Raw genomic sequence first — 14,202 nt, forward strand, 5'->3', positions numbered from 1 at the left:
CCTTTGCAAAGAACATATTCGGGACATCTTGTTCCTCTGCCAAACATGCCGAGTCAATATGATACCACGCCGACACATGCTCATCCATCAGGCCCGGGGTCTTCTGCGTTGCAATCCCCAATGCGGGACCAACACAGTCTGATGAACGGGAGATCTGCTGAGAACGCCGCCATAGAATCACGCCCGCAGTCAAAAGATGTAGGCATACGCATACATGGAGTCCAAGGAGTTGCTGACTCGTCTGCACAGAAACCCGATAGAGCGAGCAACCCAATGTCCTTTGCCAGCATCTTAGGTCCTTCAAACAATGAACCCTCGACAAAAGTTGCAAATGTCAGACCGCCCCCGCGGCCAGCGACACTGCCGTCGAGTTCTATGCTTGAAAGCAAGCCACCATCTGAGAAGTCGCTCGTGGTCAAACTGCCAGACGTCGGCCCTCCACGGTCTCTCACGAACGGGGAGGCGAAGCTACAATCGAAGATGGACGTCTTACCTGTGCACCGAAAGCATGTTCCGCAGTCAAAACCACGCAACATCCTCACGGAGGGAGAGGCGGAAAAGATTCTGAAAGCACTCGCCATGATCGACGAAGGTCCTCTGAGTGACGCGGAAGACGGTGGTTTCTATGCGCAACAAGCGCGCTTCAAGCAGAGAAGTAGGAAGAGGGCGGCTGATGTCGCTGAAGGTGAACTGCGCAAGCGTAAGGTGAGTGAAGCATTAATTCTGCCGCACCCCCCGTCTTCGTTGCACTAACACTACTTGGCAGCGCCGCAGAGAGTTCGTTCTTGATTCCTTCATCAAAACCTTCGAGGGACATGCGATTAGTGCTGCTCAACGCTTCCGAGACCGTTTCGAGCCAGTGGCTGCGAAGGAGATTGCGGACAAAGACATACAGACCGAAAAAGAGCGGAAGAAGGACATGCAGAGAAAGCGTCGACGTGAACAACAAATCCACAATGAAACCCAAAAATTGAAGGAACTTGAGCAACGCGCTAGAGAAGCGGAAGATCAAGAAGAGGCACAAAAATATCTGAAACAGGCAGAGAAGTCCCAAGCACGTATCAGACAAACCGCAGAACTTCTTGAGGGCGTTCCTGCGCAAGAAGATATGGAGGTCTCTGCTCCAGCTCCCAACTACGAGGGAGGCGTTACGTCCTCTTTCCAACTTGGATCACCCGAACCTGCTGAGCCTCCGAAGAAACGCAGCAAGAGGGAAGGCGGGCCATCTGCCCGTCTTAAAAAGTCGAAGGAGAAGAAGCAGGCAGAGAAAGATGCTGCTGAGGCTGCCTACGCTGCCATGGAAAAAGATGCCCTGATACAGATTGCTCCAAAGGAGGAAACAAAGAAAGAATCCGCCAAAAGCAAGAAGGCGCAGCAAAAAGAAGAGGCTGCGGCGGCCGCGGCGGCAGCGGCAGCAGCTGCGCATACCATCAACTACGAGTCCAAAGGCTACAATCAAATCTACGAACAGATTTGGCGAGATCTCGCTAGAAAGGACATACCGAAGGTTTATAAGATCAAACAGATGTCACTCAGCATAAGACAAGAAAATCTGCGAAAGACAGCGATTCTTGCCAGCAAACAGGCACGGAAATGGCAGGAGCGGACCAACAAGAGCATGAAGGACACCCAAGCTCGGGCGAAACGAGTCATGCGTGAGATGATGTCTTTCTGGAAGCGTAATGAGCGGGAGGAGCGCGATCTGCGACGCATGGCAGAAAGAAAAGAGATTGAGGATGCAAAGAAGGCTGAAGCAGACCGAGAAGCCAATCGACAGAAGCGCAAACTCAACTTCCTCATCTCGCAAACAGAGATTTACTCCCACTTCATTGGTCGGAAGATCAAAACTGACGAGGTGGAGCGAGCGACGAATGATCCTGACTTGGCTGCCTCGGGAGAGAGGGAACGGCCTGCCAACGCTGGTCGGGACCGGGGCATGGACGACTTGTCCCTGTCTAATGAGCATGGTAACCACAAGGTTACGAGCTTTGAAGATCTTGACTTTGACGCCGAAGACGACTCAGAGTTAAGACGAGCAGCAGCGGCCAATGCTGCCAGCGCCTTGCAAGATGCACAGGACAAGGCTAGAAACTTCAATGGCGAAGACCCGATGGCAGCTTTCGATTCCAGCGAGATGAACTTCCAAAACCCAACCATGGCCGGCGATGTCCAAGTGTCTCAGCCGAAAATGCTGCAGGCTCAGCTCAAGGAATACCAGCTCAAAGGCCTCAACTGGCTGGTCAACCTCTACGAACAAGGTATCAACGGCATTCTAGCGGATGAGATGGGTCTCGGCAAGACCGTGCAGTCGATCTCGGTCATGGGCTACCTTGCTGAACAGCACAACATCTGGGGACCATTCCTGGTCATTGCACCGGCTTCAACCTTGCACAACTGGGAACAAGAAATCACCAAATTTGTGCCTACGATCAAGGTATTGCCTTACTGGGGGAACGCAAAGGATCGAAAGACCTTGCGAAAATTCTGGGATCGAAAGCACGTCACCTATACCAAAGACTCTGAATTTCATGTCCTTGTCACCTCATATCAACTGGTCGTTCAGGACGCGCAATACTTTCAGAAGATCCGATGGCAGTACATGATTCTCGACGAGGCTCAGGCTATCAAGTCGTCAAGCAGTTCACGATGGAAGACCCTTCTCGGGTTCCAATGTCGAAATCGGCTGTTGCTAACGGGCACACCAATTCAGAACAACATGCAAGAGTTGTGGGCGTTGTTGCATTTCATCATGCCTACGCTGTTTGACTCTCATGACGAATTCAGTGATTGGTTCTCCAAGGACATTGAAAGCCACGCACAGAGTAACACGAAGCTCAACCAGGATCAACTGAAGCGGCTGCATATGATCCTCAAACCCTTCATGTTGCGGCGTGTGAAGGCTCATGTTCAGAAGGAACTGGGCGACAAAGTCGAGAGAGACGTGTTCTGCGACCTCACCTACCGCCAGCGTGCTTATTATGCAAACCTGCGAAGCAAGATCAGTGTTATGGACCTGATTGAGAAAGCGACTCTGGGTGACGACCAGGACACGGCGACCTTGATGAACCTGGTGATGCAGTTCCGCAAAGTTTGCAACCACCCCGATCTCTTCGAAAGAGCCGACACGACCTCACCGTTCTCCATGTCATGCTTCGCCGAAACCGCCTCCTTCCTTCGGGAGGGCTTTTTCGTCCAGGTTGGCTACTCTGTCCGAAACCCGATCCAGTATGATTTGCCTCGAGTGTTGTGCAACGATGTCGGCAGACTCGACATTGCTGGCCCGAACAATCCTCAGGCCGGCTTTCGTCGAGCCGGATTCCGGACGGACAAACTGGGTGGCTTGATGAGAATCTGGACAACCGAGCACATCAAATTGTCAATGGAGCATGATGATGCCTTCTCGTTCCTGCGCTTTGTGGATACTTCGGTGGGCGAAGCGTCTTCCATCGGCGATTCCGGGCCTTTGGAACGTGCTATGCAGCTGAAGAAGCAGCCGCGACGAGTCTTGCCTATCTATGAAGATTCGGAAGCAGAACCTCCGGTACATGCCCTGTTCAACATCGTTGACAACAGTCCTCGAAAGGTGCTGGCGGAACTGGATTCGAATTCAAATCTTGCCAAGCTCTGCAACATTTCGCAAGAAGCATTAGCGGACCGAGGCTACTCTGTCCTGGAACCGGCTGCTAGACCCAACGCATCGGCTCCGCCGATCGAGATTAGATGTTGTGACCAGTCTTCGATCACCGAGCGGCAGCTGACCATGTTCAACATGGATGTGCGAGGCTGCTTGTTCCCGCTCGAAGAGTCGTTGGAAGACCAACTTCTCAAACGAGACGTCGACCCCGCCAACTTCCCCCTTTCCGACATGTTGCCCAAGCCAGAATCGCAGAAGGGTCGGTACACTCACATCTCGATTCCGTCAATGCGCAGATTCGTTACCGACTCTGGCAAGCTGGCCAAACTGGACCAACTTCTCCGAGAGCTGAAGAATGGAGGCCACCGAGTGTTGTTGTACTTCCAGATGACACGCATGATTGACCTGATGGAGGAATACCTCACGTACCGCAACTACAAGTACTGTCGGTTGGACGGAAGCACCAAGTTGGAAGATCGTCGGGACACAGTCCACGCCTTCCAGACGAGACCCGAGATATTCATCTTCTTGCTTTCCACGCGTGCTGGTGGATTGGGGATCAACTTGACTTCTGCCGATACGGTCATCTTCTACGATTCTGACTGGAACCCAACAATCGACTCGCAAGCCATGGACCGAGCACACAGATTGGGCCAGACCAAACAAGTGACGGTCTACCGTCTCATCACTCGAGGTACGATTGAAGAGCGGATCCGCAAACGGGCGATGCAGAAGGAAGAGGTGCAGCGGGTGGTCATCACCGGCGGGGATGGTGCGGGCGTCGACTTCAACACCCGAGATCGTCGCGAGAACCGAACCAAGGACATTGCCATGTGGCTGGCGGATGACGATCAAGCTGCTCTCATTGAACAAAAGGAGAAAGAGATTGCGGAAAAGCCGCAAGAAGAAGAGACTTCGAAGAAGAAGAGCAAGAAGGCTCAAGCGGCGGCCGCAAGAAAGAGAAGAGGAGAGGTGAGCCTGGACGATATGTATCATGAAGGTGAGTTCCGACTTGGGCTGTTTGGTTGAGTGTATGGTGAACTGACGATTTTGTTTGCAGGTGAAGGACATTTTGACGATGTATCGGCCAAACCGTCGGGGGCCGCTACGCCTGTCCCGGTCAGCCCTGCCGAAACTCCAGGACCCAACCGCCCTCGAGGAGGCAAGGGCATCAGTAAGAAGGCTAAGACGGCCAAGCAACGACTGGCAATCATCGACGCGGAAGGCGACCTGGGCATGGGTGGGATGTAGAATGGAGCCGACTTGGCTGCGAGTGTCTTCTCTTTCTCCAGATGAAGCCGTAACAGGCCGGAACGATGAGATCGGCGAGCAGTGAAAGAGCGCAGGACAGGGAGTCCGAGATCATGGTGTTCGATGTACGATTAAGGGGCTTGCATGGGGGCTGTGGTTGTTCTTTTCCGAGAAAGGTGTCTGGAGGAAAACCACCGACATGATCACTGACTGCATGGGCACATGGCACACGGCGCACGGCGATGAAGATGCTGGGAGGGCCCGGCATCTGTCCCGGCAGTGCAGGTTGTCCGTGTGCGGGTCAGGAAGGCGGCGACGGCAGCAGCAGCAGCATTAGACACTGGCAGAAGAAAATCAATCTTACAGTAATATGGATAGGGATGTAGTACTGACTTCGACTCGGAGCTCAGCTACAGTTGCAGGTGCAGGCGCAGTTGCATTCGAGCTGGTGGCCGTCACGTGAAGGTGGCCAAGTCCGCTCTGAAACATGGTGCAGCCTGCTGCGTGGCCGGCCATCTCCTCGACTGGATCTCTTTCTGCCAGACCCCGGACCGCCACGCTCCCTCGATTTCATGTTCTGCCCAATAATGAAAATGATACATACCAATCACATCTTCCACGCCAGCCCAGGGGCTCAGAGATAAGCATCGGCAAGCTTCCAGCCCGTGAATAATGTCAGGGCGAGTGATATGAATGCCAATCTGATGGCGGTCCAGGTAGGGGTTGAGCGGCATGACGATCTCTGGATCTCTGGCTGCCCCCGGTCCAACACGTTATCGACGTTCTGATCGAGCTGACTAGATATATAACAGTGTGCTACCTCGCCCTTCGCCGCCAATGGGCCCCCATCTTCTTCCACTTCTCTGCCCTTGCTCGCCTTCGCCGTGTGGCACCTTGAAACCCAGAACCGTCCAGTATGGCCACTCGCCGCCTGTCCTCGCTTGTCCACGGCGCCGTCAATGAGGAATACGACTCGTCCCTGGGGAACGAGGCCCAATTGGCGAAATTGGGCTATGAGCAGGGTATGCTGGAGTCTGTCCTACATATACCCCTCGATCCCTCCGGCTAACCCATGGCCTCGCTGCCTATAGAACTCAAACGTTCCTTCAGTCTCCTGGGCATGGTCGGCTTCAGCTTCTCCATCGTCACCTGCTGGACCGCCCTGGGTGGCACTCTGATCGTGGGCATCGTCGCCGGCGGGCCTCCCGTCATGATTTGGTCGTGGGTCGGCATCTGCCTGCTCTCCCTGTGTGTCGCCTACTCCTTCGCTGAGATGTGTTCGGCCTATCCCACCGCCGGCGGCCAGTATTCCTGGGTCGCCATCCTCGCTCCACCCAAGTACGCCCGCGGCACCGCCTGGGTCACCGGCTGGTTCATGTGTACGGGAATTGTCGCCATGGGCGCCGTGAACAACTTTGTAAGGCTAGCCTTCCTGTCTGCCTTCCTCGCCTCTTCCTCCCTTGCCACCTCCTGACTCCTGATCCCTCCTGGCATCTCGTCCAAGCACTCACTGTAGCCGCAGATCTGCTCCAACTTCATCCTCGGCATGGCCAACCTCAACAGCCCGGGCTACACCATTGAGCGCTGGCACGATGTGCTGGTCACCTATCTGGTGGCCATCTGCGCCGCTCTAGTCAACATCTTCCTCTCCCGCTTCCTCAACCAGATCTCCACTTTTGCGGTGGTTTGGAACATCATGAGCTTTTTTGTCGTCATCATCACTCTCCTGGCCTGCAATGACCACAAGCAATCCGCCAGCTTCGTGTTCTCCGAATTCCAGAACGACACGGGCTTCTCATCCGCCGGCATGGGCGTCATGATCGGTCTGTTGCAGACTCTGTTCGGTATGTGTGCATGTCACGTGTCTTAGCATTTCATTCACCGCCGCAGCCTTGTGACTGGTCGGCCGAAGTATCACCGTCACACCCCCCTTCCCCTTTCTCCTCCTTCCAGCCTATTCTTTCTAGCTGACGTGGTTTAATGCCCCAGGGATGTGCTGCTACGAAGCTCCTTCACATTTGACAGAAGAAATGATAAATCCGACCAAAGAGGCGCCGCAAGCAATCATCCTGTCGGTGTACCTGGGGGCGGTGACGGGTTTCGTCTTCCTGATCACGGCATTTTTCTGCATCGGCGACCTGGATGCCACGGCGGCCACGCCAACAGGCGTCCCTCTGATCCAGATCATGTACGATAGCACTGGCAGCATCAAGGGCGCCACGGCATTGTCGTGCCTGATTACGGTGATTGTGCTTATCTGCGCAAATAGCCTGATGGCTGAGGGCAGCAGGGCGCTGTGGGCGTTCGCGCGCGACCATGGCCTGCCCTTCTCCAAAGTCTTCGCAAATGTCAACAAGCGCTCACAAGTACCCGTGTACTCGATACTGCTGTGCATGGTGATCCAGATGGCCCTGAACAGCATCTACTTTGCCAGCTACGAGGGCTTTAGCACCGTCATCTCCATTGCCACCTTCGGCTTCTACATCTCGTACGCCATGCCGCTGTTCGTCCGCCTGTGGGGTTACTTCACTGGCCACGACGTCGCCCAACGCATTCCCGGTGCCTACACCCTAGGCAAGTGGAGCCCGCTGATCAACGCTGTCGGCTTGGTCTTCCTCGTCTTTGCCGGCATCGACTTCAATTTCCCCCAGGTCGGCCCCGTCTCGGGCGACAACATGAATTACTGCAGTGCCGCCTTCGGCATCATCGGCATCATCAGTCTTGTCACCTGGGTCTTTGATGGCAGGAAGAACTTCACCGGCCCCAAGACCGGCCCCGTCGTCAGCGGCATTGAGGCAGACGAGCGCAAAGCCTCGCCGGTCCTAGGTCTCGTCGACGGCCACGGCACTAGTGTCGATGGTAGTGATCAGACACGCAGTAAAGAAAAGGCCGCGGAAGTTGCCGACAAGCTGGCGTGAGTGAGCGTGCTCAACACCAGATGAGGCCCGTGGAAGGGGATAGGATAGGATAGAATGCGACCATCTGATGAACGAATGGAGATTTATACTTCATGTCTCATACTTTATACTTTATACTTGAACCCTCGATACTTAGCTGATTTCCCCTCTTCGCATTGAGTTTTTGGAGACTCATCATGTAACATTACAAAATCTAAACAATGCTTCGAGAACGATTCATCTTCCGCCCCAGGCATCGTCGTCTCGCCGTCATTACGCTGCGTGAAGACGTGAAGAAGGACCCCCGTTTTCCATTTTCACTCGTACCAGATTCCCACATCCACGCACCATTCCATCGAGAACGCACACGACCTCAGCTATTGGATCTCTTCTGCCAGTCCAAAGAAGGCCCCATCATCGAGGAAGATACAACTCCGGGCGAGGGAATGTCGTCCCCCATGCCGTCTTCGCTTGACTCTCCGAGGGGCCTCTGGCAGCTTGATTCCGCGGTTCCTGGTCAAAGTCGGCCTCGCCGTCGCAATCGTCATCTTCCACCAAGTCGAAAATCGAGCCTCGACGCTTCACGCGTCTTTGACTGGCCCATGCTGATGCTGATGAAGCCCTTCTTTTGAGTTTAAGCTTCCGCGCCATCCCCGAACCTCCAGTATTGGTCAGATCGCTTCCTTTCTGAGCCATAGGCACAGGCACGGGCACGGGCACCGGCAACTTAGACGTGGAAGGATTCCTCCAGTTGATCATGTCAAAGAGAACGTTGGGGTTGGGGATGAGAGATGCCTGTGGCTTTTCGGGATTGCTCGGGTGGGCATCTCGGGTCAGAGGCGTGTCTAACATTGTGCCCGAGTCTGCGGCTCGTTTGGCCGTCTCTTCTTCCTGATCCGCCACTGTTCTTCTGCCTTTCCTCGGGAAGCAATCTTGATTCATCACAGCCGGCTTCGATTCTGGCGCTGGAAAACATGGCGGCGCGGTCCGGGCTCTGGTGTTTCTGCCAATGTCGGGTTCCACCACGTTCTGTGCTAGAAAAACCCGTACTTCCTTATCCGACAGGTACATCGCCCTGCGGGCAAGCCGGGCCGCAGACCCAGGCGACCATTTTCTGATTGCCGTCAGTACCTCGATGGACAGTCTCTTCTTCGCATCGCTCTTTGGCCAGAGCGCCAGATGCATGTTCCGGGGAAATGGTTTGTACGGCGGTTCGACCGGACGGTGGCTCCGCGCTCGACTTTTCTGGTAGAAGTCCTCAAACCCCCATTTGCATGCGAGATGTTTCATGGTTCCATCGTCTTGGAAATCAACTACAGGACTCTTGGGGTGCCTTGGACGCCAATGCTTGATTGTCCTTTGATAAAGCGCTTCGAACTCATGCTTGTGAGCTTCATTGGCAAACCATGGGTGTTGGAGTGCTTCTTCAGCCGTCATTCTTGACTTTTCATCCATCACCAAAAGCTGCTCGACAAATCCTCTCGGCCGTTGTCTGACAGCTAGCCAGTCTTCTGACTTGCGCAAAAACTCGAGATCGCAGTCCCGAGCTAGTCTTTCGGAGTACGTGCAAGTGACAGGGTCACTGAAGGCCATCCCGCCCGTCAGAAGAATGACTGCAACACATCCAACAGCCCACATGTCTACAGCCTGAGTGTAGCCGTTGGAACATTTGGACTGAAGTCTGCCATGAGTTCGTCTGAGGATCTCCCTGTACATTCTGTCAGGCCCAAGCCCCGGAAGGGCGAAATTGGAGAGCTTACGGGGCGGCATATTCGTGTGTGCCAACAACTGTCGACATGCGGGATCGCTGACTCTGGATCCTACGAGCAGCACCGAAATCTGTCAACACCACGCGACAACCAGCTGCTAGACTGGTCATAAGGATGTTGTCGGGCTTGATGTCCCGATGGACGATGTTGTTCTGATGAAGGAAACGCACGGCGATGAGAATCTGTCGAATAATCACGGCTGCTTCGGCCTCAAGGAGCTTCCCATTCTTCGACTCGATATAGGAGAAGAGGTCCCCGGCGGTCACAATGTCTTGCATCAGGTAGCTAGGGTCATCAGTGGTCGGGTGCTAAAGCAACTCAGGTTTCTCACATTGTGTTGGTGGTGATATACACCTTCTCGAGTCCAATAATGTTGGGCTGATAGTGGATGTGAGACCAGGGCAAGGGGTCTGAGCCCGACGAACTTACATGGCTGATTGAGGCGAGAATCTCAATCTCTCGGAAATACATCTTCAGCTTCGTTTCAACTCCTTGCTCTCTCTTCTTTTGATTACACCAAGCTTTAACTATGCGTGCCTGTGTCCTGTTATCGACGTACTCGGCAGCAGCAGGCTGTTCAGCACGGCCGAACTGGTTCTGTAGTTTGGGCGTGAGCTTTCGTAGGTCGACGACTTTGCAGGCGACCTGGGTCCGAGCGGTCTGTTCAATCGACATGAAGACTTTGCCAAACGCCCCTGCACCAAGTAATCTATCTGTGACAACATAATCCTGTCGAAAACACTGTGGCCGTCAGTTGAGACATCAGAGTAGACCTAGAGCACCGCACCGCCATCTCTTTTTCCTGGATGAAGTCAAATGTGGCCCTTGACTTGCTCTTATTCACGACATGGAAGCTGAGGCTTGTTCGGCGACTCAACCGAATGACATCCCCGTCACTGAGAAGAAACCCACCGTTACCCTTGCCGATGAAGTCCCCATTTAGGTAGGTTCCATTCTGAGAGAGGTCCTCAGCGTATACAAGGGTGTCGACCTCGGTAGGTTCGTCATTTTCGTACACGACAGTGTAGATCCTGACGTGTCGCTTTGAGACATAGGGGTCGCTGAGAACGTATTGACTGCCTAATTAGCGGATGGCCTGCCCAAAGCCTGTCTTCTCACCATCTGCTCTCATCGCGACCAATCACCATATCTTGGTTGGTAAAGATTTTCTTCCCTAGACAGACTAGTATACTCGAGAACAAAGCAGAGAAATCGAACAAACTATGACCCACGTGCAAGAACTTTGCCATGGCGGTCCTGAAGAACCAAGGTTCCGGCAAGAGGTGGCAGGGAAGATGGCGTTGAGCTGCTGCATATTCGACGAATGCCAGAGCACGGTAAAGCTGCCATAGTCAGAGTCGAAGCGATTCACACAATGCTACACGTAGGGAGACTGCTTCAAAGATCAGGAGGACGAGCGGTGGCATAATAGGTAAATACTGGGTTGGGTCGTGTGCCCTTCTGCACCAAAAGGTGGTGTCTTGCTCAAAACGACCGCCGGAGATCCAGTGGTGCTTGGTGCTTGATAGTGGTGAAGCAAACACCGGACAATGACCGCGTACAGTACATGGTCGTGAGTGCCATTCTGCAGCCTGCGGTATCTTACAGTGCCCTTCAGTATTTCCGGATTTGGATGGCTGATGCCACCGTCACTTGCGTCACTTGCGCAAACATGCCAAGCCAGTTGGCACACAAGCAGCGCAGCGCTTGGCAGGCAGTGCCCTTACAAAATCCCCGCAGCAGCTTCCCCTTCCTTACGCTTTCGTCTCTCATCACCGCACACTCATCCTCGAAACCAACTCCGTACGTCTACCCGCCTGGGATCTAATGGAATCCCAGGCATCCCTGAATCATTGTGGCCAGCTACTGACTTGACGCAGTCGGAATTGAACGAAGATGAGAGCCAAGTGGAGAAAGAAGAGAGTTCGACGCCTCAAGCGCAAGAGGAGAAAGACGAGAGCCCGCAGGTATGTATTGTGAACCAATGCTCGCACACGATCATTCTAACCTCTGCTATAGCAAGTAATCGCGTCGCCTGCTCCATCACATCATCCCTCTCGACCAATGTCAATGATTCTTCAGCGTTGAGTTAGTCCTCGGATATCGAGTCTCGACAGCAACACAACTACCCGACCATAGTCTTGCCTCGGAGGCGTGCCATCAATCGCCATGGAGGATATGTGGTCATGAAGAAGATCGGCCTTACAAATTTCGAACTTTCGCCAATGCGTTTGTCGTGTAAGAGGAGTGGAGGATGGTCAACTCTCTATGGAGCTCTCTGACGAGGTTGCTTATGATGTCTCGGGCATATCTCAAGGAGGATTTGATACGCAGAAATTCTCCAGACAACACCGCTCTATGTCCTAGACTCTAGGTCATCTCAAAACAAGGAAAACACAGAGCCATCACAGCTACCTGGCCTCGGTTCAACGTCGTCTTCCGATGTTGTGCCCCATAAGTAGAAATCAATTGATCAATGAGCTCTGTATCTGTCCCATCTTCTAGCTTCCCTTGCTCTTGCCGATAATAACTCGTGCTGATACCGTATCGTGAACTGTGCACAGCGCTCTTCGATCACTTTTTGCCAAAGTAGGTGGCATTACATTCTAGCTGTCATTATTGCCGAAGCCTACGTGCGTGACGTCTGGGGACGGTGTGCGGAGCCGAAATCGCCGACCAAAAATTATTTTTCCTTCGGCGCTTCAAAGCAATGTAAAGAAGTCATTTACTTACCTTGTTGAAAGAGCGACCTGTGCAGCAAGCGTGCATGCTGACCGTGTTCTTGGTCAATAAATCTCGACGATATGGGCGAGAAAAAGAGAAAGGCAGCCACCCAACAGACCGAGAGGCCGGCCAAAAAGCCGCAGACGGGCAAAGTCAAGGTCACTCACTTGACCGGCCCTGATGTTGCGAAGCCAGTCATCGGTAAGTAGGCAGTGTGCTTGCGAGTGGCTCAACTTTCACTGATCCCATGTCAGCATTCTCGCCTGGGTTTAAACTCCTGCCAGAGGTCGAGTTCAACGGGTTCTCGAAGAAAGAGCAATCAGGAACAAGCAGCCTTCTCCTCCAGTCCTCCGACCACCCGACGATCGACTATGTAGTGACGGAAAGCAAGACAACCGACGCGGGCGAGAAACACATGAAACACTACATCGCCGTGTTTGATCCCACGTCGAAAAAACTCAAGGTCATGGAAGCCAAGAAAATGACGGTCCGCAGCAGCGTGCGACAAGTCGAACAAATGAGAGAAAGCGACGAAGAGGACGAGTCGACACAAGCCACGGCCGCCACCCCATTGCTTTCCACCCGTGCGGCGCTGACGGAGGCGTTTGGAACCAAGAAGTCCAAGAAAGCTGTGGCTGCCGTGGCCGAGAACCGGCTGCTGGCTCGTGGAGGCGAGAACGAGGAAGACAACCCGCTGTCGAACGCCATCTTGTCGTCGATCAAGGATGAAGAAGACGACGGGTTCGAGCGCAGCGACTTGGCCGCCGCTGCCGCCATGTTACGGGCCAACAAGCCTCTCCCGCAAGCGAACCTGGACACCACGGACATTGAGGAAGTGTATGACTTGGCCGCCCTCGTCTTCCCAGGCCCGGCACGCACCACACTGTCGCAGATGCCCCTCGCATACTGGCGAGAGCGGATTCAGGCGAAGAAGGACGTGAAATCGCACTACCGCTTCATTGCCCACCGCGTCGAACGCCTCACGAGACTGCATGTCGAGAACCCCGACGACCAGACTGCCCTGCTGAAGCTCCAGCTCCTGCGCTACATCCAGCTCCTCCTGGAGATCCACGAATATGTCACGCGGCTGCCGGGCCGGAAACCCATCCCGCAGCCCGAACGGTGGCCAGCCGGCACGACCTCGGACGCCAGCCTCTCGACTGCCTTCCTATCCAAACTCGTCGCTCGCTTCTTTCCCACTTCCATTCCGACCCAGTCCGCAAAGACATTGCTGGCCACCACCATCCTGGCTCTAACCCTACACATCCCCCCGCCCAAGTGGCAGCCTGGCGCGACCATGACCGCCCTCATCACCGAGCCCTCGGACATCCATCTGGATCTGGCGCTGCCATCCGCGGCGGTGTACAAGTACTACCGCGAACTCGGCTGCAAGGTCGACAGCTTGGGTGATGCGGAATTGGCGCGCTGGGGCTGGGAGAAGATCGGCAAGGCGAGGAAAGTCGTCGACGAGGACGGCAAGGAAACCAGTGTGCCCAAGCCCAAGTTTGCCAAACTCAAATTCCCCATCGAGTTCCCCAAGATCAGTGCCGGGAGACCCAGTACCAACAGGAGATAAAAGCACCCTCTCATGAAGCGGCATTCATAAGTCATTAGGACTCTTCTTGCTGCGAATCATCTATTGACGGCGGGAGAGGCATGCGCTGGCGTACAGCGCCAAAACAGAGTATGGCAGAGAGAATGAAATCATGATACGAAGATGCCAGTAATGTAGTTTAGAAGGTCAAGAATGGCCACTGGATATAGTGGCCATCTTATATTCTCATCGGCCAGGGACTACTCTGGCCGGAAAATGTGATTTTTATATATCTTGGCTGAAGAGCCGGACATTTACCAAACATGGCAAAGAAATTTTCTTCTCAAACGATTCCGTTTTTCGCACGTCGTTCCCCCTCATAGCACCATGGCT

The 14,202-nt window shown here is 54.0% G+C and overlaps 4 protein-coding genes across 4 annotated transcripts; 3 read left to right on the forward strand and 1 right to left on the reverse strand.

Moving 5' to 3' along the window:
- Positions 1 to 45: 45 nt before the first annotated feature.
- Positions 46 to 4,885, forward strand: A1O3_08195 (adenosinetriphosphatase; the record flags this gene model as incomplete). The annotated part of the gene is made up of 3 exons (XM_007738294.1): positions 46 to 705; positions 767 to 4,634; positions 4,695 to 4,885. 3 exons carry the CDS (start codon positions 46 to 48, stop codon positions 4,883 to 4,885), a joined length of 4,719 nt encoding a protein of 1,572 aa, XP_007736484.1.
- A 916-nt stretch (positions 4,886 to 5,801) lies between these two features.
- Positions 5,802 to 7,803, forward strand: A1O3_08196 (uncharacterized protein; the record flags this gene model as incomplete). Its single annotated transcript, XM_007738295.1, has 4 exons — positions 5,802 to 5,907; positions 5,977 to 6,302; positions 6,408 to 6,729; positions 6,875 to 7,803. The coding sequence occupies 4 exons, from the start codon at positions 5,802 to 5,804 to the stop codon at positions 7,801 to 7,803; spliced, it is 1,683 nt and encodes a 560-aa protein (XP_007736485.1).
- A 393-nt stretch (positions 7,804 to 8,196) lies between these two features.
- Positions 8,197 to 10,699, reverse strand: A1O3_08197 (CAMK/CAMK1 protein kinase; the record flags this gene model as incomplete). Its single annotated transcript, XM_007738296.1, has 6 exons — positions 8,197 to 9,490; positions 9,543 to 9,836; positions 9,883 to 9,929; positions 9,981 to 10,292; positions 10,339 to 10,627; positions 10,671 to 10,699. The coding sequence occupies 6 exons, from the start codon at positions 10,697 to 10,699 to the stop codon at positions 8,197 to 8,199; spliced, it is 2,265 nt and encodes a 754-aa protein (XP_007736486.1).
- Positions 10,700 to 12,355: 1,656 nt separating this feature from the next.
- On the forward strand, positions 12,356 to 13,851 carry A1O3_08198 (uncharacterized protein; the record flags this gene model as incomplete). Its single annotated transcript, XM_007738297.1, has 2 exons — positions 12,356 to 12,476; positions 12,530 to 13,851. 2 exons carry the CDS (start codon positions 12,356 to 12,358, stop codon positions 13,849 to 13,851), a joined length of 1,443 nt encoding a protein of 480 aa, XP_007736487.1.
- Between the last annotated feature and the right edge of the window lie 351 nt (positions 13,852 to 14,202).

This window comes from Capronia epimyces (genome assembly GCF_000585565.1).
Source record: "Capronia epimyces CBS 606.96 chromosome Unknown aczIQ-supercont1.7, whole genome shotgun sequence".
In the NCBI taxonomy this organism is placed as follows: Eukaryota; Fungi; Ascomycota; class Eurotiomycetes; order Chaetothyriales; family Herpotrichiellaceae; genus Capronia; species Capronia epimyces.